Source organism: Corvus moneduloides, chromosome 24 (assembly GCF_009650955.1).
Source record: "Corvus moneduloides isolate bCorMon1 chromosome 24, bCorMon1.pri, whole genome shotgun sequence".
NCBI lineage: Eukaryota > Metazoa > Chordata > Aves > Passeriformes > Corvidae > Corvus > Corvus moneduloides.
Genome location: NC_045499.1, coordinates 2,054,166 through 2,077,696, shown reverse-complemented (window position 1 = coordinate 2,077,696; position 23,531 = coordinate 2,054,166). Strand labels below are relative to the sequence as shown.

Below are 23,531 nucleotides of genomic sequence, written 5' to 3'. Positions count from 1 at the left end.
TGCACACCTGGGAGGGCCACTGGGACCCCTGGCACACACAGCAGGACTGAGCCAGCCCGTGGGGCTGCTCCTCTGCCCTCCTGCCCCACTGCGGCCCATGCCACCGTCCCCCTGATATTACCTGCCTCTCCAGACAAGAGCATGTCTGACATTCCCAGGAGGTTTTGATGTGGTTGCTCAACCGAGTTCCTTAAGGAAGCTGAGAGGTCAGGGCTGTGCCAGCCCATGTGGGTAAGGGGTGGCTTATCCTTGTGCTCCCCTGGCTCAGGGTTTAGCCCCTGAGTGACCAAGGACCAGCACAAAGAGGTGTCCCTGCCATGTCCCACAGTGTTCCTGGTACCCCCAGGAACCTGCCAGAGTACAGCCGTGGCAGAGAAAACAGCACCTGGCCAGCAGCCAAGGCAGGAACTGCCCCTGGCCACAGGTGCCCCTTGTCCAGGGCTGGTGGCAGGTGCGCCCGAAGGATGGTGTGGCAAGGTAACACCAGTGGTGGCCCAAGCAGGGACCCTGGCTCCTGAGACTCGGGGAACAGCAGTGGGTGAGGTGGGGGGACCTGGAGCTCCAGGGAGATGCATCCTGCTGTGATGGGACCTCGATGGGCACAGAGAAGACCTCACCCACTTGCTGTTTCCTTCACTCATGGGTTTTGTGGCTTTGGAGGCTGTGCTTTGACCTGGTGCTTGGCCTCAGGCCTCAGTTTCCCCAGGTGATGCCTGTGTGTTGGTTCGGGTGCAGGGTGCAGTGGGTGCAGGGGGCAGGGATGATTCGGGTGCAGGCTGCAGGGATACTGGGAGTACTGGGGCTGCAGGTGTTCGAGGGGTGCAGGCGGTGTAAGCAGTGCTGGGTGGGGGAGATGCAGGGCACAGGGGTGCAAAGGTGCTGGAGTTGCAGAGTTCCTGAGGCACTTGGGGGTGCAGGGTGTGATCAGTGCAGGAGAACTGGGGGTACAGGGCTGTGGGGTGTATAGGGGTGTGTAGGGGTGTACAGGGGTGTACAGGGGTGTGTAGGGGTGTACAGGAGTGTATAGGGGTGTGTAGGGGTGTACAGGAGTGTATAGGGGTGTATAGGGGTGTGTAGGGGTGTGTAGGGGTGTGTAGGGGTGTACAGGGGTGTATAGGGGTGTACAGGGGTGTACAGGGGTGTGTAGGGGTGTGTAGGGGTGTACAGGAGTGTATAGGGGTGTGTAGGGGTGTGTAGGGGTGTATAGGGGTGTACAGGGGTGTGTAGGGGTGTGTAGGGGTGTATAGGGGTGTGTAGGGGTGTGTAGGGGTGTACAGGAGTGTACAGGGGTGTGTAGGGGTGTGTAGGGGTGTGTAGGGGTGTACAGGGGTGTATAGGGGTGTGTAGGGGTGTGTAGGGGTGTACAGGGGTGTGTAGGGGTGTGTAGGGGTGTGTAGGGGTGTATAGGGGTGTACAGGGGTGTACAGGGGTGTGTAGGGGTGTGTAGGGGTGTGTAGGGGTGTATAGGGGTGTACAGGGGTGTACAGGGGTGTGTAGGGGTGTACAGGGGTGTGTAGGGGTGTGTAGGGGTGTACAGGGGTGTACAGGGGTGTACAGGGGTGTACAGGGGTGTGTAGGGGTGTGTAGGGGTGTGTAGGGGTGTATAGGGGTGTACAGGGGTGTACAGGGGTGTGTAGGGGTGTACAGGGGTGTGTAGGGGTGTGTAGGGGTGTATAGGGGTGTACAGGGGTGTACAGGGGTGTGTACGGGTGTGTAGGGGTGTATAGGGGTGTACAGGGGTGTACAGGGGTGTGTAGGGGTGTACAGGGGTGTATAGGGGTGTACAGGGGTGTGTAGGGGGTGTGTAGGGGTGTACAGGGGTGTGTAGGGGTGTACAGGAGTGTATAGGGGTGTGTAGGGGTGTGTAGGGGTGTGTAGGGGTGTGTAGGGGTGTACAGGGGTGTGTAGGGGTGTGTAGGGGTGTGTAGGGGTGTACAGGAGTGTATAGGGGTGTGTAGGGGTGTATAGGGGTGTACAGGGGTGTGTAGGGGTGTACAGGAGTGTATAGGGGTGTGTAGGGGTGTGTAGGGGTGTACAGGAGTGTACAGGGGTGTGTAGGGGTGTATAGGGGTGTACAGGGGTGTGTAGGGGTGTACAGGAGTGTATAGGGGTGTGTAGGGGTGTGTAGGGGTGTACAGGGGTGTGTAGGGGTGTATAGGGGTGTATAGGGGTGTGTAGGGGTGTGTAGGGGTGTGTAGGGGTGTGTAGGGGTGTACAGGGGTGTGTAGGGTTGTATAGGGGTGTGTAGGGGTGTACAGGGGTGTGTAGGAGTGTACAGGGGTGTATAGGGGTGTACAGGGGTGTGTAGGGGTGTACAGGGGTGTACAGGGGTGTGTAGGGGTGTGTAGGGGTGTGTAGGGGTTTACAGGGGTGTACAGGGGTGTGTAGGGGTGTGTAGGGGTGTACAGGGGTGTATAGGGGTGTACAGGGGTGTATAGGGGTGTGTAGGGGTGTGTAGGGGTGTACAGGGGTGTATAGGGGTGTACAGGGGTGTACAGGGGTGTGTAGGGGTGTACAGGGGTGTATAGGGGTGTACAGGGGTGTACAGGGGTGTACAGGGGTGTGTAGGGGTGTACAGGGGTGTATAGGGGTGTACAGGGGTGTATAGGGGTGTGTAGGGGTGTGTAGGGGTGTGTAGGGGTGTACAGGGGTGTGTAGGGGTGTGTAGGGGTGTACAGGGGTGTACAGGGGTGTACAGGGGTGTGTAGGGGTGTACAGGGGTGTATAGGGGTGTGTAGGGGTGTGTAGGGGTGTGTAGGGGTGTACAGGGGTGTGTAGGGGTGTACAGGGGTGTACAGGGGTGTATAGGGGTGTGTAGGGGTGTGTAGGGGTGTACAGGGGTGTGTAGGGGTGTACAGGGGTGTACAGGGGTGTACAGGGGTGTGTAGGGGTGTGTAGGGGTGTGTAGGGGTGTGTAGGGGTGTATAGGGGTGTACAGGGGTGTGTAGGGGTGTGTAGGGGTGTACAGGGGTGTACAGGGGTGTGTAGGAGTGTACAGGGGTGTATAGGGGTGTACAGGGGTGTGTAGGGGTGTACAGGGGTGTATAGGGGTGTGTAGGGGTGTGTAGGGGTGTGTAGGGGTGTACAGGGGTGTACAGGGGTGTGTAGGGGTGTGTAGGGGTGTAAAGGGGTGTGTAGGGGTGTACAGGGGTGTACAGGGGTGTGTAGGGGTGTACAGGGCTGTGTAGGGGTGTGTAGGATGCTGGGTGCCAGCAGGCAGGCTGGGCAGTGTGGGGTGTGCTGAGTGCCAGGAGCCCTGAGCAATCCCACAGAAGCCGACGATTCCCACCTGAAGAGCGAGACACAACCCAAAGGCACAGCTTCCTCGAAGGATGTTCCTGTGAGACCTTTACCCAGCCTTTCGCCATCAGGCCGGGCCCTGCAGGCTCAAAACCCCTTTTCTTTCCCCCTGCTCAGCTCTGCTGGGTTGGGGGGACACCGAGCTGCTCCAGCTGTGTGTGCTGGCCGTGCCTTCGCTCTGCTGAGCGCTCAGGGCAGGGCTGCCTGGCTGTGCCATGCCAACAGGGTTCCATCCATGTGGGATTTGAGCCAGTCCTAAAGTGAGGACTGGCACACTGAAGGTGCAGTTCCCTTACACCAGGTCCTTTATTCCAGCAGTTGCTGGGGAGAACCCATGGGTAGAGGTTGCTCGTGTTCTCGTGAGAGACAAAGATGCTGAATCCACTGCTGGGGCTGCCTGAGACAAATGTGTGTGCACAGAAAATAGGGAAACCGGGCTGGGGTTCGATTCACCTCACAGGGGCTATGTCAGCCCCTGACAATTAATGGTGGGAAAGTTTCCCTCATGTGCTGTGAGTCACTGGGAAGCTGCCTTTGTTTTCAGAGACACAAAGCATTTTGCTTTCCAAGCTGCTGCAGCCTGCTCAGGATCCCAGTGCTCTGCAAGGGAGGCCTGAGGAAGCAGAAATATCATTGTTTTCTGTAATCACCCCATCATAACTCCTCATACCAGTGAAAAATTCATCGTCCCCCAAATCTTGAATGTAATTTCTGCTTGAAGATATTTTCTTTTCATAGAATTCAGAGAGTTGTTCAGGTTGGAAAAGACCCCTGATATCATCGAGTCCAACTGTAATCCCAGCACTGCCATGGTCACCACTGAACCATGTCCACAAGTGACCATCCTGCAGGGATGGCAACTCCACCACTGCCCTGGGCAGCCTGTTCCAGGGCCTGGCCACCCTTTTGGTGAAGAAATTCTTCTTAATATATAATCTAAACTGCCCCCAGTGCAACTTGAGGCCGTTCCCTCTCCTCCTGTCCCTGTTCCCTGGGAGCAGAGCCCGACCCCCCCGGCTGCTCCCTCCTGTCAGGGACTTGTGCAGAGCCACAAGGTCCCTCCTGAGCCTCCTCTTCTCCAGGCTGAGCCCCTTTCCCAGCTCCCTCAGCCCCTCCTGGTGCTCCAGACCCTTCCCCAGCTCTGTTCCTTTCTCGGGACATGCTCGAGCACTTGAGGTGTCTTTCTTTTCATGGGGGGCCCAAAACTGTACCCAGCATTTGAGGTGGGGCCCCACAAATACAGGAAGAAAAGAGATTTTTGTTTAACATTCCAGCCCAAAGAATGTCCCTGCACCAGTCTGGGGCTTCCCCCCCTCAGGATTCCTGTAGCACTGAAGCTGTCAGAGACTGCCCTGGCATCATAGGGATATTCCTGCAGCCCCTGCCACAGAAACTGCCCATCCAGTGCTCCAACCAAACTCACCCCTCACAGCCGGGACAACAGCTGGGTTGTTGACCATCCCCACGCTGGGAGAGGCATGAACAAATGAGCAAAAAAGATCATTTTCATGCACCATCCCCACTCCACCCATCCTATTTCCCTTATTCCTGTCAAGGGGAGCCATCCCTGACTGGTTTGGGGACATCTGGCTGTTTCCCACTGGTTTGACCCAGGGTCCCAAGCTCTGCTGCCTGCAGAGGGTCCGTGGTGGCACATGCAGAGATGGGCATGTGCCCATCTGGTCCCCACGGCTGCAGCTCTGTCCCCCACTGTGTCACCCTGTGGTCTCCGTGCCAGGAGTTGGGGACTGGGCAGAGTCTTGTGCAAGGCCCAGCACCACCCCAGGGCCTCTCCAGACAAGAGCACGTCTGACATTCCCAGGAGGTTTTGATGTGGTTGCTCAACCGAGTTCCTTAAGGAAGCTGAGAGGTCAGGGCTGTGCCAGCCCATGTGGGTAAGGGGTGGCTTATCCTTGTGCTCCCCTGGCTCAGGGTTTAGCCCCTGAGTGACCAAGGACCAGCACAAAGAGGTGTCCCTGCCATGCCCCCTGCCACCAGCTCAGCCCTCCCTCTGATGCTGGGTGAGTGCTGCTGGGTGAGCCTCATCCTCTGTGGGAGCTCTCATGGGGCCTTCTTGAGATCCTGGGCCCCCACAGTGCTGCCTGGAAATGTCAAAGCATGCCACAAAAAAGTGTCCTTTCCAGGTGATGGCTTGGTCACTGATTACTTGGAGTCCACGGGTGCTGTTGGGGCCTGTGGTTACCATCACTCACCTGAGAACAAAGCTGTTATTAAATACTCAAGACCCTGGATTTTGGCATATGCTCTGCCTTTCCCAGGACCTGCTGGAGCAGTGCTGTGTTTGATGGCATTGAAGCTTTCCAGCAGCTGCAAGTGAATTTAGAGCATTCTGGGTCTACTTGCCACCACCAATGCTGGTGTGTGCCACAGCTGTGATGTGTGCCACGTGGCCACCACGTTTGTTCCTCCCATCCCAGTGAGTTGTTGCAAGGGGAGGGGATGGATTACCAGCCTGGAAAACCCCAGGCCAAAATTACAGTCATGTGGATAGGACATGATCTTGTATCTTTATACCTAATATATTTTCTTAGAGGTAAGAAAGTAATGTTTTACAAAGAGGGTGGGGAAGCTCTGGCACAGGTTGCCCAGAGAAGCTGTGGCTGCCCCAGCCCTGCAAGTGTCCAAGGCCAAGCTGGATGGGGCTTGGAGCAACCTGGGATAGCGGAAGGGGTTGGGAGTAGATGGCCTTCCAACCTAAACTGGTCTGTGGTCCTGCAGAGGAAGGATTTTCCTGAGCCCTGGGCAGGACCTGGCCTCCTGGGAACATGATTCTCAGGATGCTGCAGCCCAGGGCCCTCAGTGCCAGCATGCTCTGGGCTGTCCCTCCCGTGAAGCACAGAAACACCACGAGAAGGATAAGGACAGCTGGGTCCATACGTGGGCTTTGAGTGGGGGAGTGAGGAACTGGAGCAATCTTGGCTGTGCTGAAACCCCTGGCTGAGCTCAGGGGCTGAACCCTAGCCCAGGGCATGGGGAAGCATGAGATTTTGGAGAGATTCCTTCCCTTTGTCTGCTGGGCACCCTGTGCTCTCTATGGACAGGGTGAAGCAGTTTCGCAGAACGCTCAGGACACAGCCAGAGCAGATCAAACCCTGCTCACCCCTGACACGGGGTGAGCCCAGGATGGGGTTTGGCAATAACACAGGCGATGGTTGGGCACAGCCCCCGGCGCTGCTCAGGGAGTCAGCGCACGGAGGATGGAGAGAGCTCACATAGCGGCCACGTAAGTGTGGAACAGATGGAGCTGGTAGAAATTGCGGTCAAAAGGCAGGAAACTGATGATAATCTGCATCAGACAGCTGAACTGGAAAAACTCCCAGCACCTAATGGGGAATCAGAGGGGGAGACAACAGCCCTGGTCCAGCTGTGATCCTGGCGCTGCTCCTGCATGCCTTGGGAGACCCTTGTGCAGCTCCTGGCCTGAGCCTGAGCTCCCTATGAGCTCTCCTCTGGATAGAAAACTGAAAGCATGAGGAAAATGCTGTCTGTCCTGCTGTCCAGGGAGTGCAGGAAAACTGTACACCTGCAGTTTGCAAGTCTTCAAGTTCTCCTGCCTGATGGCAGTGGGGGAGGAAACACTTGAGGAGGGGAATGCTGAATAAAGCCTGTCTCACAACTCAAACCTCTGTCAGTGTCTCCAGAGGCACCATTAAAGGCAACAGTGTTACACTAAATTACCTGAGAAGGCAAGGTCCTGAGCCATGCATCCACCTACAGGAGCTTGCAGGAGCTCCACAGCCTCTCCAAGAGCCTGAGCATCGTGCAGGAGTCCCACAGAGAACACAATTCCCCCTCAAAGCACCTGGCTGGGCAGGCTCAGGCATGAGGAAAGGCTGACCTGGCACTAGGAACAGGGGGATTTCTCTGCCAGGATGATCGAAATGCAGCAGGTGAAAGGACATTACTTGAGATCTGTCCCTTTTCCTGCTGCTGGGCCAGGGAGCAGATTTGTTCCTGGTGCCAAGCGAGGAAACTGGACAGGGAAGACCATTGGGCAGCGATTCAGCTGCATTTCGGGGACCCATGGAGTGGTGAAGGGGTAGGTCATGCACACAGCCCTGAGCTGGGGAAGCTCAGGGAGCCCAGGAAAGCAGGAAGACTGGCCCTTTCTTCCCTGGATCTCACACTGGGTCATGTCAGGGCTTGTGACATAGGCTGGCACAGACTGGGCAGATCCCATCTCTTTCCCAGTCCTCACTGCCCAAGCAGGTGTGTGATGTGCATCAGCCAAGGGCAGCTTTGAATAGCTTCAAAATACGTCACAGAATATTCCCATCTCCGTGCTCTATGCCAAAATGTTTTTCCATCTTCTATTTCCCTCCCCCCCTGGATTTATCAGTTAAAAAGACAACCGAATAAAACCCAAATATTATTTTGTTCTGATTTCAGAAAAAAAACCCAAGAATTGAAAATCCCCACCCTCATGTAGGCAACTGGGGACACATCAGTTGCAAACTGAGCTTGGGACTCTCCCCTGCTAGGGAGAGGGCAGGTTCAGGTTGGGTATTAGGGAGAATTTCTTCCCTAAAAGGGTGGTGAGGCACTGACACAGGCTGCCCAGCGAGGTGGTGGAGTCACCATCCCTGGAGCTGTTCAAGAAACAACTACACATGGCAATTCATGATACAGTTTAGTGGGCACAGTGGGATTCGATCAGAGGTTGGACTCAATGACCTTGGAGCTCTTTTCCAACCTTAATAATATTCCATGGTTCTACTTTAAGGCTGGTGAGAAGGTGTTGGCTGAAGGTGGAGAGGGAAGCAAGCTATGGAACGCTGTTAGCTGACCATGCACCAAGCCACCAAGGTGTCTTCAGCAAGAAGAGCTTCATGGTGCATGTTTGGAGCAAGCCCAGCCCTGCCCACAAAGGATGCACAGCCAGGACAGAGGCTCCGTTTATTTCGGGGTAGTTCTACCAGCGCTGCGTCTCACGGGGTGAACATTTGAGTGCAGCCGAAAGGCAAACCGTGCTCCCGGCGCTTGCCAGCTGCAGTTCCTCTGCATAGCTTGCTCTTCTGCTTCAGGATCTTGCACCTCTCAAAAGCCAAAGCTTCTTTCTATGGGTGAAATCTGCCTCGAGCCGGCAGCAGTGGCCACCTCGAGCACCCACCGCACCACCACACCTTGCTCATCCCCAGGGTCCAAAGCCACCGTCCCCGTGGGTTCACTCAGCTGTACTCATCCTGAGGGACGTTCGTGCTGCTGCTCTGTGGCCTGGCAGCATCAGGAGAGGTTTTGGTGAAGGTGTCCCCCGAGGCTGGTGCAGGAGAGGTCAGAGCAGAGAGCCAGAAGCCCGGTGGGAGCCCTGCACTAGCGGCCTCCCCCCTCTGGCAGCTGGGAAGCGTAGAGAGCTAGTGTGTGATGGAGGAACTGGTACTGCTCGCTCGTCTGGATCATCCCACCTCTGCAAGGGAAAGGCAGGGCTTGCTGACGCTTCACCAAACACAGAACCCTGTTCCCAGCTCTCTGCTCCCAGGGCACAGATATTCCTGCTTCACCAGCCATGTCAAGATGCCTCTGAAACAGGCACCAGAGCAGCCCAAAGAGTGCAGAGGTTCAGAAGCATTGCTGGGCTGTTCAAAATGAGATTAGCAACTGATTTGGTGCTAATTTTCACCTGTGCTTCTTGAAAAGTGGCCAGATGGAGTGTTTCTGGGTTTAGTGGCTGAGCTGGAAGGGAGGAGCAGACGGCTGCCAGGTTCCCAGCCCCTTTACTCTCCCTCCTGTCCTCAGGTCAGAGCTACAGCAGCTCTGACAGCAGAACCAGCCCAGCACTGGGAATTGTTTGCCATCCACACATCTGTATCCTCCAGCAACCCTTCTGGTTTCCATCAGAAATAGTCGCCTTGGGATGCCCATCCCCATGTCTCTGCCACATCCCTCCCACACCCCTCCTCCCAGGCCTCCAAGGAGCCACGTGCTCTGAGTACCCACCTGTCTATGCGGAGACGGCACACGATTCCAAGGATATCCACCTCCCCCTTGTCCTTCAGCTGCTGGCACCCGATCCTGGTGGCGATGAAGCAGCCGGTGCGGCCAATGCCTGCACTGCAGGACAGACACAGCTGTGCTGAGCACCGACAGCATCCACTGCCCACACCTGCATCTTGCTGAGCTGGATGCACTCCTGGATTGGTTTGCTGCTGTGATTTCTTCCTAGAGGGATGAGGGGGTCCTGGCCCCAGCTGCCAGACCAAGCTTCTCAGCCAGGCACCAAAAGCCATGGGCTGGGGTCACTCTGCCATGGCAAGGAGTTCTTGCTGTGTTGCACAGCAGCTGAAGCTGCTCTGGAAGCACAACACCAGTCTGTGCCCCATCCTTGTGCAGTGCAGGGGGCTCTGCAGCCCCTTCCCCTCCCAGCTGGGCTCTAACCCCAGCACCAGTGGTTTGCACTCAGCCTGCAGCAGTGCATGCTGAGCGTGTTCCACAGGGACAACTGGGTGCTCTGCTCCACTGTCCCCAAATTCACTTAGCAAGGAGAGGAAACAGGCAGAGGCAACATCCTGCAGGAGGGCTGTCCTGAAACATGGCTCCACATCCAAGCCACAGGCCATGCTTGGTGACACAGAGAGCAGGAATCACAGAATTACAGAATGGGTCAGGTTCGAAGGGACCGGCCTTGTGATGCCATGATTTTTTGCCTTTTCTTTTTATATACCTCTTATGTATTCCCAGTATTCTTAGCATACATACTTGTAATACTTTAAGCCTGGTATCTTAACATAGTCCTGGTATTCTGCTAAGCGAGAAGACCAAACATCCTAAAGGCCTCACAGCTGGAGGCCGAAAAGCCTTACGCTATCTTGAGAAAGCAAGGCCCCTCTAGAAGATATCCTGTAAACTAGGATTAAGCCCATCTGGGAGGAAATACTTTAGAATAAGGAGATGTCACACCATTCATTTAAGCTCCTCATTGGGGAATCTTGGTCAGATATGCTAATTTATAAGGTGTAGAAGATTATATATGTGATATACCGTGTGTGTGCATTTTGGTGTATTCCACCTTCACGAACTGTTGCACCATAAGGATCCTTATTAAATACCAAAGTAAGAACCCTTTCATCCCTTAACTGTGTCTGGCTCATGGTTCTAGGACCGGGGAAAAGGCATCACATGGGGTCATCTGGTTCCATCTCCCTGCTCAAGCAAGGATCTTCCAGAGCCAGAGCTGTGGGTGTACGGTGGGGCTGGTGGCTGGGTCCCAAATGCAGACCTCTCCTGCTCCCACCCAGCTGCCCATGGACGCAGGTGCAGGATCTGCCACCATCCTGCTGCCAGGACAGGAGCTGCTGGTTGACAGCTCTGCTGTGGGGTGGCTGTGCCCCAGGATTTCTGCACCACAGCAGGACTCGTGCATGAGGACTCACGTGGGATTTTCCCCTCAGGCATTTGCAGCCTGACCCCGAGGTGAAGCACAGACGGGGCTCAGGTGAGGTGCAAGCCCTTACCTGCAGTGCACCACGATGGGCCCTGGGCTGGCTGCAGTCTGCAGAGTCTCCTCCACCTTGGACACCAGGTGCAGCAGGGGCTTGGCTGACTCGGGTGTTTGCTGGTCCGGCCAGGAAGGGAAGAGGATGTGTTTGACCTTGCGGCGTTCCTTTTCAAGCTTCTCCAGCACAGAACAAAGAGAAATCGGGATGTGAGAGCAGGGGCCAAATGAAACGTGGAGCGCAGCTCCAGCAGAGGCCAGGCAGCCTGTACCCATCTCTGCCACCCTCCTCCCAAATCCCTCTTTGAGCCTCTGCCAGACATGAGGGAGAGACCCCTGGGCCAGAGACGATGGATGTGTCCCATCCCAGAAGACGAGAACAGATGCAGAGTGTTCCAACACTGTCACCAGCGTCCAGGCAAAGCAGGATCCTTTAGGCTGGTATCAGCCAGAGAGTACAGACAGCCCATGGGGCAGAGCCCGACAGCACAGCACACAAACATCGGGCTGGTGGTGCTGCCCAGCTGACTCCTTCTCCTCTGTAGCCCAGGGCTGAGTCCTGCTCCCTCCCAGCCTCCCCAGGCAGGAGGGGCTCCTGAGAATCATGGACCCTGCTCTTTCCTGTCACACAGCATTGCCATCTCACTGGACATCCCAGGGGTGTCAGGGGCACTGCTGGGCCCCAGCGTGCTCCCTCTCTGACCCACCTGGATGGAGAGCTCCCGGACCACGTACTCCACAGACTCGCTCACTGCCTGCACACGGATGGTGAAGGGGCCATAGGTGCCCTCCTTCTCGGGCCAGTAGTGGACGCATTTCTGGAGAACAAGGCAGGTTTGTAGCTGTGGAGATGCTCAAGGCACCCCTGGATGTCTGAACTGTGCTTGGGTCAGTGCTCTTGGGAGGGGGCATCACTGTGGGGGTGGTAGGAGAGCGGGGAAGGTGGATGTAGGGTGATACAGAGGGAAAGCAAGGAAGGGATGGATCCCTGTCCCTGCACCTGCTGCTCTGCACCCTCTCCCGTGCCCTGCCCTGGCTTTCAGGCCCCAGGGATGCATAGCCTTCCTCAGCCCTGGAAGCTTCCAGACGCAGCAGGACCCAGGGCACAGGGAGGCTGTTGGGAGAGAAGGGAGCAAGGACATGGCCAGGAGAATTTCCAGTTCTCAGTTCCCCCAGGCAGGTGCTGTCAGCTCCATCCCGGCTGGATCCCCTGGCTGAGAGCTCCCAGCCCAGGGGAGAGCTTGGGGGGCCAGAGGGGCACTGCTGCCCACTGCTTCTGCCCCGTCCCCAGGGTTTTTTATCCTATTATCCAGCTGGTAAAGCGTGCCCAGGGCACACAGCCATGTGAGGAGGAAAAGCTTTGCCAGGTAGGGCCAAGGCTGCAGTCCTGGGGCTCTCTCCTCCACTTGTGATCCATCAGGGAATCCTCTGAGATGAAAGCACACTAAGTGTGTGCACAGACCCCATGTTTGGCCTCACACAACCCTCTGCTGTCATCAGCACCCCGCTCCCCCTGTGCCCCTGGCCGGGCGGTGCCTGAGCCCGGGGAGGGTCAGCGGTACCTCCTTGCGCTCCTGGAGCTCGGTGATCATGACGATGAGAGGCGCCTCCTCCTGCCACACCATCTCCCAGAAGTCGGTCACGGTGTTCAGCAAGGGTCCCTGCGTGGCAATGTACTCCCGGGGCCGCCCCGCGTAGCCCTGCCCAGCACACGGCCCGTCAGGGAGGCTGGGGGGCCTCGAGGGGAGGGGGGCTTGTCTCCAGGCCACTCCGGCCCTCATGAAGCTTTTCTGCCTCTACAGTTTAGAGGCTGAGCCACACATGCTGTTTCCTACTAAACCTGTCCCTAAAATGCTTTTATAGATCTGCTGAGGAACCCCCAGGCTTCCCCCCCATCCCGCTGGTCCCCTCACCCAGGAGCAAGTCCTTGAAGCTGGCCTTGTACACCCAAGTGCCTGCAAGCATCCCCAGGCTATCAGTGTGACAAGAGCCAGCGTGATGGATGCCTTGGCGAGGCAAAGCTCACACAGGGAGCTGCACTCCTCACTGTGGGTGTTTCCACAAGGACAAGCAGGAATCCCCGTTTCACAGCTCCAAGCATCTTCTGTCTCCAATCACTTCCTGTCCTAGTATAAAACTGCTAAAGGTATCAAAAATCCAGGCCTTCCCAGCAGTCCTGCTAATGGTTTGGTCTCACAAGAAGTCGCACTGGCCCAGCTAAGGGACAGGAATGTTCTCAGGAACATTTTGCAGAGCCCTATTTTCAGGCCTCAGGATCATTTTTTTCTTAGGAAACATGATTTTCCATTCAGGAGACCTGGAGGTGTCAACCCTGGGAATTCCACCTTCTCCCCACCACCCCATGCTCAAAAACACCTCATGGAACACCAGCAGCAGGAAGAGCATCAGTCCCAGGTGGGGCTGATCAAAGGCCTGCAGAGCCTTCCCAGATTCCTGTGCCTCCCAGGCATGCCCAGGCAGGCTGGGTTGCTGATTTTTCTGATGTGCCCACAAATTCCTGCACTGCTACACCCTTGGAGAGGTAAGGGGAAGGAAGGGGTCAGGAAATGCCAGCTGCACACAGGGGTGTGTGGGCACAGGTGTGCTCAGGTGTGTGTGCCAGGGGGACGGGCAGCACAGTCAGCACTCATGTGAGACAGAGGGGATGCCAGGCACAGCCTGGGCTGTAGGGACAGAGTGCCAGTGTCAGCTGGCATGCAGCTGCACGCTGCCAGGCTGCCTCGGGAAGGCACAGTTCCTCTGCTGCCCGTGGTCACGCTGCCCTCGGACCAGACAAGCCTCCCAGCAGCTTTGGGCACAGTGCTCCTGTCCCAAAGCTGCTCTGACCCTCCCTGCGGGGTGCTGGGCGCTGCTGTCTCAGTGGATCTCAGCCACAAGCACCATCAGAAAAGAAATGCTCCTCAGTGCCCTCCAGCTCCAACCCACACCCTCCGAGCACCTCCCAGGGGTTTGTCTGCCACCCCAGACAGCATTTTCTGTGGGCTGCTTTCCCAAGCCCTGCTTTCCCTCACTGCCAAGCACTCACAGCAGCCACGGCCCCACCTCTGCTTCCCAGTGCCCCGGCCAGCCCCAAGGGAAGGGTGCTGAAGATTAATTGCTCAGAAAGAAGCCTGCCCACCAGGCAAAGCTGGCACCTGGCTGACACGAGATCCCGTCGTGGGAGAGACTGCAGCCTGGAAGGTTGGCACAGGGATGGATATCAAAATCAGGCTGTCTCAGTAACACCCTAGGGTCTGGGGACTTCTCAGTCGCTGGAAAGGGACCCCACTGGGTGCCAAAAATAAGCCACACCCCACCTTCATTAGCTCTCCTCCTGGGAAATTGCCACAAGCTCCCTGAGCAGAGAGGAAATCCCAGGATGTGTGAGGTTTGAGGATCTCTGAGCTGCCATAATCTGCTGACACAGCTTGCCTCCCATGGCTTTTCCAGACCATGGGCTAGTGTGTGAGGAGGAGATGGAGCAGCCCCTGCAAGGGAGCCTCTCGGGGTGCTCCATCTGCCCAGGAGCTGAGAGCAGCTCCCTCAGGAGACTCTCCCCCCCAAAAGGAACAGTGTGTCTGCCCTGCACAGCTGGAGCCACATCTCTCCAGCCCCAAAAGGGCTGGCAAGTTAAGTCTGCTGCCCCAGGGCAGCCACAGGACACAGGAATCCCAGTTTCACAGCTCCAAACATCCTCCATCTCCAGTCACTTCTCCTAGTATAAAACTGCTAAAGGTACCAAAAATCCAGGCCTTCCCAGCAATCCTGTTATGGTTTGGTCTCACAAGAAGTCACACTGGCCCAGCTAAGGGACAGGCGACAGTGTCCAGCACATGTGACCCAGTGTGGCAGCTGCAGCCCGGTGCCTTGTGAGTCCTGGGCTGCAGGCCCTGGCAGGACACTCACCGTGATGTAGTTGGCATTTATGTAGCTCTCTTCCTCCTGGTTCCTGGCCCTCCTGAGGCAGACCCGGCTCTCAGGATCTGAAAGATGTTGCAGGTATTGCCCAAGGGACTGATCCTGCCTGGAGGCTGAGTCCTCCTGCTGCATGCCATGCTCAGAGCTGCCTGCACCCTCCCTCACAGCTGCTCTTGTCCCATTCAGCCTCCCTGACCTGGCAGGGCACAGCCTGGCTGCAGCCCAAACCTGCAGGTACCGTGGTGAGCAGGTGGGATAACTCATCCCCAGTGACCCCTCAGGACATCCCCACAGCACCTGACCAGAGCCCAGCTGAGTCCTTCCAGAACATGCTCAGCCTTTACACCCTTAAGGCCGTGCCCTGGGGACAAGTAACACCCACCCCAGGGACAGCTCCCCATGTGCCACCCCACAGCACTGTGCCCACCCCCTGGAACACGGCACCCAGCTCCTGCAGCACGGGCAGTAGGAGCAGGCATGGCAGAACCCCAGGAGTGCCCACCCCAGTGCCAGGGCTGCTCTGAGTCACCCTCACCCACAAGCAAACACAGGCAAGTGGGAGGCAAAGGGTCACAGTGGCACATACTGGGGAGAATGGTTTTGTATCTGTCCTTGAAGGCACGTCCAGGGATTTCCAGCTCCTCCGGACTCACGAAGTTGGGTGGGATTTTCTGCAGGGGGAGAAACCAGCAATAAGGAAAAGCCCCTCGCTGCCACTTGTGTCCCCTGGTGGTGGCAGACCTGGTCTCCCAGCAGGGTAGAGCTAACCCAGGGGCATCACCAGAGGTGCCAGCTCCTGGGATGAGTCCAGCTGTGGTGGGACTCCTTCCAGAGACGCAACCTTGGGAGAAGAGGGTGGCATGGGAGGGCAGGACAGGGTTTTCCAGGCACCCCAATGGGATATGTGTGCACCGAGGAGCAGGTGGTACCCGGGCACCCCTCCCCTCTGTGTGCCCACACCCCCTGCCCTCCCACTGGGGCTGTGGGGCACAGCCAGGCTCAGAGCCTGATGCTCACCCCTGTCAGTCCCACCACCGCCAGCCCCTGCCACCCTTCCTGTGAGGAGAGAGAGGGAATCACCGCACCGAAAACTCCTCCTGGAGCTGTGCCAGGCTCTGGGCGTGCTGCTGGAGCTCCTGTTTCCTCAGCACGTGGCTGGATGTCCTCAGAAACTTCAGCGTGATGTCCCGTGGTGTGCAGACAGGCTGGATGGGCTCCACGTTCCCTAGAGAGCTCATGTCCAGCACTAGTGACACATTGGAGCCCCTCCTGGAAGGCAGAGGGGTCCCTGGTTGACCTACTGCCCCGCTGGGACAGAAGGACAGCCCACCCCCCGTATCATCAGATAAAACCACCCCACACTGAGCAAAAGCCAGATAGACACCCCGGCAGATGGGGAACAAGGAACTAGCTGATCATTTTGCCTTTTGGCTGGGAAGCCCCTGAAGGACGGTGTCGAGATTTGTCCTGGGCTGGGTGGGGGCCAGGGCTGCCCCCACACTCAGACCTGGCACCTGCACAGGCTGGCAGGCAGAGGGCTGGCAGGAAGGAATTTTAGGGGAGCCCTGGGGATGAGCAGTGCCATGGGTACCCCGGCCAGGGGGGAGCCACACTCACCTCTCCTGGAGGCGCACGTGCTTCTTGGCAGAGGGACTGGGCTTGTCTGGCTTGTCCATGTCTGCTGCAGCTGCCTGGGCTGCCAGGCTGCCCCTATGAACTCTGGAGCACACCAAGCAGGCTTGGACCATGCTGCAGCAGCCACGGAGCCCTCGTCCTGAAGCACAGCGGGGGGACACGGGGGGCCCTCAGCTCCTGGGAAATCATGGAGCCATCAGAGGAAAAGCAGCTGGAAAAGAAAAGGCAGATGTGAGAGGCTGGGTGGAGCCCCTGGCAGATGGTCTGCAAGCAAGGGATGGGTTTTAAGTCCTCAGTTGTCCTGGAACCAGGACCCCAAGCCCCCGTATCCAGGCAGATGGAGAGCTCCCAGCACATCCACCCTCGGGGATGCCTGCAGCACTGCAGCCCACACAGGCACCACTGGTGATGCTGGGCATGGCACCAAGGAGCACCTGCTTCCCCTGAGGGGAGGACACCCACTCTGTGTGGTGGCAGGGTGTGGTGTGGTTTGGGGGAGCCCCAGAAGCTCTTCCCCTCCATGGAAGCACATGCCCTGCGCTTCCAGCCCTTCCCCATCACATCCCCCTGCTTCGGCCTGGGGACACGGTGGGAAGAATGAGAGCTGGAACGTGTGAGCACAGCAGCGTCCAGCACGTGACACGAGGTGGCTGTAGCCACCACACGGAGTCTGGCCATCTCCTGCTGCCCAGAGACACAGACCAGGCACCCTCAGCAGCCTCATGGCTCTGGCAAGGGAGGGATGGCCCTGGGACAGCCTCCTCCATCCTGTGGGTCTCAGCAACTGTCAAGAGGAAACTGCTTTATCTGGGTGGTTGAGCAAGAGGCGATGGGGCAGCCGGGCTGGGGAAGGTGCCAGGCTCTCCCCATCACCAGCTACGGGTCAGCCCCTGGCAGGGCTGGGGAGGTGCAGGTGATGCTGATTCACTTCCAGGCAGAGCTCCTCATGGGGCAGGCAGCACCCTGGGATCCTGAGCCTCCTGCTCATCCCCAGCTGCCTCCATGAGGAGGAGACAGACCCACAGAGACAGGGAATGATGCAGAGTCAGAGCTCTTGGTGGGCGAAGAGTGGGATCCCAGGCAGCCCATCTGCTCAGGGAGGTCTTGTGGAGAGCCGGGGTCCACATGGTGCTGGGAACACAGCTAGGGCAGGAGCTGTTCCCCATGATTCCCTGCTGCCCGGTGGCATTTCTGGGGGTGGCAATGCCACCACTGCCACTCACACCATCCCTATACCCCATGCAGGGTGTCCCGGTGTTCTCCAGACAGGCAGGACAAGAGCAGCTCCTTAGCAGGAGCGGCAGCACCAGGAGAGATCCTGACCAGAGACAGCCCAGCTCCCATCCCAGCAGCTGTCCCTCGCACTCCAGCCAGGAAACACCTGGGAGATGCCCTCGCCAGCAGAGGGGCCCTGGGAAGTACCTCAGCTGCCAGCACCTGCAGGGAGAGTGCTCGCATCACCTGCCCAGCATCCCAGCCCTGCCTGGGGCTGCCTGTCCACAAGCACATGCCCACCGCCCCTGGGCACCAGGGCCCGGCGCTGCCCGGCGGGGGTCTCCTCTCCAGCGGGCAGCGTGGCTGGGCTGGGCTGGGCTGGGCTGGGCTGGGGGGCTGCCTACCTGCTGCCCTGTGGCGTGGGCTGGTCGGTCCCGGCACAGGCCGCAGGCACCGCGCGTGTCGGTCTGACACCACGGTTTGAAAGTGTTCAGGAAGCTGCTTATCAAAGGAGCTGCTGCTTCTGCTGCTTCCTCTCCCTCCTTCTCCCCCACCCCGGCTGCCGCCCACACACATACCGGCCACATCTCTGCAGCTCGGCTCTGCTGGGCCGCCTGCACACCCAGCCCTGCTCCCCACCACCCGACCTTCGTCCTGCGCCTGTGGGCACGGCCTGGCCTCCCCCAAAACCCTGCAGTGTCTCCATAGGCATCTCCGATGGGGCTGGTGGGGTGTGCTTGATGCCCTCTGTGACAAGCCATGACCAGCACTGGTGCCACCCGTGGGGCACAGAGGGATGGGCGAGGCTCAGCCATGGGGGGCCACTGGCAGGAGGGGTGAGGCAGGATGCTTGGCATGGTGCAGTGCTGCTGCTCTGGGGGCACCAGACCCCACCTGCCCCGCAGGGAGCCAGAATGAATCCTCCCATGCCTGCTGTCCTGCCCGTGTCCTCTCACCCAGGCCGTGCCCAGCTGTCCCCATCCCGCTGTGGAATGTGCCAGGACTCGCTCAGTGCCTCCCACCTCAGTGCCTGCCCCTGTGCAGTGTGCTCCTTGTGCCACCCCACCGTCCCCCAACCCATGTCCATGTGGGGACACCCCTCTGCACCCACAACCATCCCTGGGTACCTCGGGGGAAGACGTGTGGGCTCCCCCTCCCCAGCAGGGCAGGGCAGGGGTGTATCTGGGGAGGAAGGTCCCTGGCTCAGGGGTCTGGCTCAGGTAGGACAGGTCTGCCCTTGGGGTACTGCACATCCTTCCTGACGCATCCCCACGGTTCTTCCTGTTTGCTCTTGCCCGGGCTCTGCACGCTTCCTTCCTCCTCAGCCCCCACCCCGCTGTGCTGCAGCAGCTCCCGCTGCTTCCCCCAGCCACACGCACCCCAAACACCTTTCCCGTGTCTGCTCCGCGGGCTCCTCCCGCTGCCCCGGGGAGCCCCGGCCGGAGCCACCCCAGCCCAGCTCACTGTGGTGACCGTGCTGTCCCTGGGCCGTGCGGTGCCCGCTCACCTCACTGGAGAGCTGTGTCCGTGCATGCCTGTGTGTGCTTGCAGGTGTGCCAGGACATCTTCCCTGGGCAACCCTGGGAGACCCTGCCAGTGCCACCTTCTACCCAAGGGTTAGGAGATCAGAGGGCCCAAGCTCCAGAGCAAAGTGCTGGGCTTGGCCAGCAGCAGAACAGCCTTATCCTGGAGGAAAGGCCACCAGCGCCTGTGTCTGACCTGCAGATCCTGGAGTGGCCAGAGGATAGACTGACTGGGGAATTGTTCCCTGCCCTAGGTGGGATGAGAGAACACGGCTGTAAGGCCTAGAGGCAGCCCCACCACACACTGCCCTTCCTTCCCACCTGTCCCTGACGGAACTCAGGAATTGCTGGGATGACCAGCAGGACTTAACAAGGTGGCTGCATAAACTTGCTCTCAGTAGGAACCAGAGTAAACAAACAGGGTTCTGTGCTGCAGTAGCAGGCTGTCAGACATGCAGAAGTGTCCTGAGGCTGGGACTGTATCTGGCCTCTAAGTGCAGAGGGCACCCGTCCCATCTGGGTGTCTTTGAGCTTAAGGGATTCCTGAGGATGCAGCCAAGATGCAAACCCCTGGAGCTGCTTTTCCTGCCTTTTGCTGATCTGATCTTGCTGCCTCCTCACTGCCCTGTTCCTCTGCCACTGGTGGACAAGCGGGGGACAAGCTCAGTGTGGCATTGGGGCAGATGCCACAGGGCCGCCAGCACATGGAAGTCACTGGGAATGTGTCAGTGACACCTGTGCGCCCACACTCCCTCCCAACATCCCCACCTGTGACAGGGAGGGTGGAGACAGCTGGACCCTCACAGACCTCATAGGGTCCAGGGAACAGCCACAAATCTGCCAGCACCCCAGAGGAGCAGAGCAATGGGGCTGTGACAGCGGGGCTGTGACAGCGGGGCTGTCCAGGGTCCCTCGCTGGACCCAGGAGGCACCACAGCACATCCTGATCCTCTGCGCAGAGCACAGTGAGCAGGAGACCCGGGACAGCACAGGCCTTTGGGAGCTGGGTTTAGGCTGGTTTTCCCCAAAGGGAATGGGAACCTTTTACCAACACATGATTTTCTGCAAGACGCAAACTCCACCCACAAAAGGGGTATGGAACAAAGGCTTTTGTGGAGGCCAGGAGCTCCCTGTGCACTGCTCGTCTCAGTGATCTGTGGCCCAGTGTGATTTAAGAGATTTGATGGGCATTTCAAAGGATTTCAGCAGTAAATCCCTTCTTCCTTCTGCCAGGTTCCGCCTTGGTCATGAACTGCCCCGGATGCTTCAGGAAAGATGCTGATGCACTTCCTTTCCAAAAATGGCGTATTTGGTTCCACTCGAATTTGGTCATGACAATGGACCATGCTCAGGGCAAAAAGAGGAAACTGAAATGCTGGGATGCAGCGTATCCTCTGCCTCTGAAGCATCACAACACCAAGGTACTCATGCTCAGGGATGTCCCCAGAAAAGCCCTGCAGCACTTTCCCTGTGCTGCTCACAGACCTCCCTGTGCTGCTGGCTTGGCTCTACCAGTCATGCACGTGCCTGTGCAGGACACCCAGGATACAGCCTCTGGAAACCACACCTGGCCCCCTTTGGCTTTTCCTTATGCAGAAAACTCCAATGGCGACTGAGGGGCCTGTCCTGGCCATGGCAACTCACCCAGGATAGAAGGAACGCAGGAGGGAAGTAGGGATGTAGTCCAGAGATGTGCCATGGCCCAGGCTCCTAGGAGCAGAAAAGTCTGCACTGCTGAGATGTCCTGACCCTTAGCCGCCTCTGACGGTGCACAGCTGGACCTCACTGTGCTCCCACCTGCCAGCATGGCTGCTCTTCCTCCCTTCTGCCGAAGCACCAGCATGCTGAGGAGGTGCATTTGAAGGGAGAGCATGGGAGGGGACACAGACCTGTGGAGACCCCCAGCACGAAAATGAAGGTACTGGTGGAAAACAAGGCATGAGCTGGTAGAGACAGACTGGATATGAGAGAGACCAGAAGCAGATGGAGCCAGAACACACTGCTTGACCCAGGGCATTTTTCAGCTCTCAGTGCCACTGGGGCAGCAAGCTTTCCCCTGTACCTTGCTGCACCCACCTACGTCTGCTGCCCTCCTGGGAATGACACCTGCCCCCTCCTGCCTCCCCGCTGGGGCACACAGCAGGTGCACACCCACACGTGCAGAGCAAACATCCCTGGTCACTCATCGGTGCCCATCCGTGCGGGCGTGCACAGACCTCGGGCAGTGAAGTCCAGACATGCCCTCCCTCCCTCCCCCCAAATGCACTTTAGGGCACATCACTTCCGGCCACCTCTGAGCCCCTGCTTGGAACATGATGCTGCCAGCTGGCTGCTCCTGAGGAACACCAGCTGGGTTTGCAGAGGGGTGCAGTGGGGAGCAAAGAGCTGGGAGATGCTCTGGCCATGGACTGTGCCTTTCGTGTGCAGCCATGCTTGTCCCGTGTCACATCACCAGGTCTGCACCAGCTGCACCAGGCTGGCCCAGGGAGCAGAGAGGGAGCTGCTGGGGCCTACAAGCAGGGACTGCTGGGGCCAGGGAGGACCTGGCTTTGAGGACAGACGGTGTCCAGTCTGGGGGCAGATCCCAAGCCAGGGTCAGTGTGCTGTAAGGACAGGACCAGGACGCCGGGACAGCCATTGCAATCTGGTGTCAGCAAAGAGGAACCTGACAGTCTCCAGAGGGTGAAACCCAGGAGGGGATGGGAGGAAGCAACACTGAAGGAAATGGCTCTGGGCAGGGGGTCCCATAGGGTCACTGCTGTGCCACTCACCTTCCTGCCTCCCTCCCCTGGTGGGGAAGGACTGGTGAGGTCCCAGAACAAGAACATCCCTTGTCCCCCAGCACTCCTTGCTGCTCTGACCTTGGTAGCAATGGGGTGTCAGGGGTGATGATGATGCCCAGAGTGGTGCTGGGAGGGTTGGCGACGGAGGGATGGACATGGAGGGAAGATTCCCAGCTGTTACCACAGCAGCCATTCAGCCTGGCCCAACCAGGGATGTGCCAGACATGGGATCCCCTGTGTCCTCTGTCCGTGGACATCTGTGCATTAGGATTATCTGTTGGAATGTAAGGACTAGAGAGCTCTGTGACAGAGTCTCAGGGGCCTTGAAGGGTCTGTATAGCTGTGGGTTTACTTCCTGCAAGATATGGGGACCCTATGGAGTAGTTGCCCTGGGGAGGAAGATCTGGATTTATCCCTGACTGGTACTTGCTGTTTGCTCACTTGCATTTTAAAACTCCACTTCCATGGGGTCATCTCGCACCTCTGGCCATGATTTCACAGCCAGTTCCCTTGGTGCAAGGAGCACCTTCCAGCCCCAGACTGGGACCTGTTTTCCCACTAACGACCAGCCAATCTTTATGCCCATTTCTGCCCCCCCCCAGCCCCCTGAGCACGAGGTTCCTCATGCAGCCTCCCTGCCCTGATACACACACCCCAGCACCTCTCCTCACCCCCTCCAGACAGGAGGTAGCCCCAAAGTCACCTCAGCCTAGGCAGGCACTGAGCTGGCACCCAAAGCACAGGCGCTTCCCAGTGGTCTCGCTGCCCAGGATTGCCTACCACACCACGGCTTGGTCCCATCAGGCCCCTTCACCTCTGGGTCCGGCACTCAGGAAGGGCTGGTCCTGCTTCCGTTGACACGACTGGGAGTCAGGATGTCCTGCAGGCTTTTGGAAATTAGCCCATCTCCTCCACTGCCGAAACATCGCTCGCAGGCTTGAAGGTGAAGCAGCTGCCTCGGGACCGAGCAGACGCTGTGCGAACTGGCCGATCGGCTGCCGGCGGGGCAGAGGAGGACGGTGCGGTCATCCCGAGCATCCCGCGGAGCCGGCCTGGGGCAGCGAACAGCCGAGGTGGGGCACCTTACCTGGGGGGCCCGAGCCACCCGCCCGCCGGCCTGGGGACAGCCCGGAGCCGGGAGCGGAGGGAAGCAGCTCCGCGGATTGCTGTTCCGGGGAGCAGCGGCTCGCTATTCCAGCGTCCTCCACGGGAGCGCGTTCCCAAGGACAGCCCCGGCAGAGCATCCTCCCGGGCTGGCGGGGCTGCGGGAGCTCAGAGCCCGCAGCGCAGCGCTGCCGGCCAGCCTGGACGCTCGGGCATCCCGCCGGGATGGAGCTGACCTGGGCAGCCACTCGGAGGCAGTGGATGTGTGACCTTTCCCCCGTGGCCGGTGACGGTCTGTGCAGAGTTTGCTCCTGCTGTGGCTTGAGCTGGGAGCAATGAAGCAATTGCTGGTTCATTTTGGCAAGGTGTTGCCGCTGATCCTGCCAGCCCCTGTGCTTCTGCCCTCTCCTCAAGGAGAACCAGAGGAAGAGTTCAGGACCTGGATTTCCTGCTTAACTGCTGGGTTGTTTTCTTCTTTGAATCACTCGGTTTGTTCAGCCTAGAGAAGAGGAGTCTGACAGGAGATCTCACTGAGCTCTTCAGCATCCTCATGAGGGGCAGTGGAGGGGCAGCTCCAGTCTCTGCTCTCTGTGACCAGGACTA

At 58.4% G+C, this 23,531-nt stretch overlaps 1 protein-coding gene across 5 annotated transcripts; it reads right to left on the bottom strand.

Annotated features, from left to right (window-relative positions):
• Window positions 1-7,934: 7,934 nt before the first annotated feature.
• Window positions 7,935-23,036, bottom strand: PTPN7 (protein tyrosine phosphatase non-receptor type 7). Of its 5 annotated transcripts, none has more exons than XM_032132985.1 (11): window positions 22,639-23,036; window positions 20,686-20,751; window positions 16,286-16,514; window positions 15,754-15,937; window positions 15,255-15,339; window positions 14,657-14,733; window positions 12,313-12,450; window positions 11,458-11,568; window positions 10,770-10,927; window positions 9,256-9,369; window positions 7,935-8,725 (listed from the first exon to the last, which is right to left on the bottom strand). In XM_032132985.1, exons 3-11 carry the CDS (start codon window positions 16,414-16,416, stop codon window positions 8,632-8,634), a joined length of 1,092 nt encoding a protein of 363 aa, XP_031988876.1. In that variant the 5' UTR covers window positions 16,417-16,514; window positions 20,686-20,751; window positions 22,639-23,036; the 3' UTR covers window positions 7,935-8,631. The 5 variants fall into 5 exon arrangements, with proteins under 5 accessions (XP_031988876.1, XP_031988874.1, XP_031988875.1 ...); XM_032132983.1 differs by lacking the exon at window positions 20,686-20,751 and having other exon boundaries at window positions 22,639-22,819; window positions 22,912-23,036; XM_032132984.1 differs by lacking the exon at window positions 20,686-20,751 and having other exon boundaries at window positions 22,605-23,036.
• Between the last annotated feature and the right edge of the window lie 495 nt (window positions 23,037-23,531).

What these genes read in the sequence shown, in the direction of transcription:
- PTPN7 (XM_032132984.1), bottom strand. Translation starts at nt 16,416, where the DNA reads ATGGTCCAAGCCTGCTTGGTGTGCTCCAGAGTTCATAGGGGCAGCCTG. An exon ending in AGCTCCAGGAGCGCAAGGAG is followed by an intron (nt 11,569 to 12,312) that starts GTACCGCTGACC and finishes CTTGTTCTCCAG; the next exon opens with AAATGCGTCCACTACTGGCC. An exon ending in TCCGGGAGCTCTCCATCCAG is followed by an intron (nt 10,928 to 11,457) that starts GTGGGTCAGAGA and finishes GTGCTGGAGAAG; the next exon opens with CTTGAAAAGGAACGCCGCAA.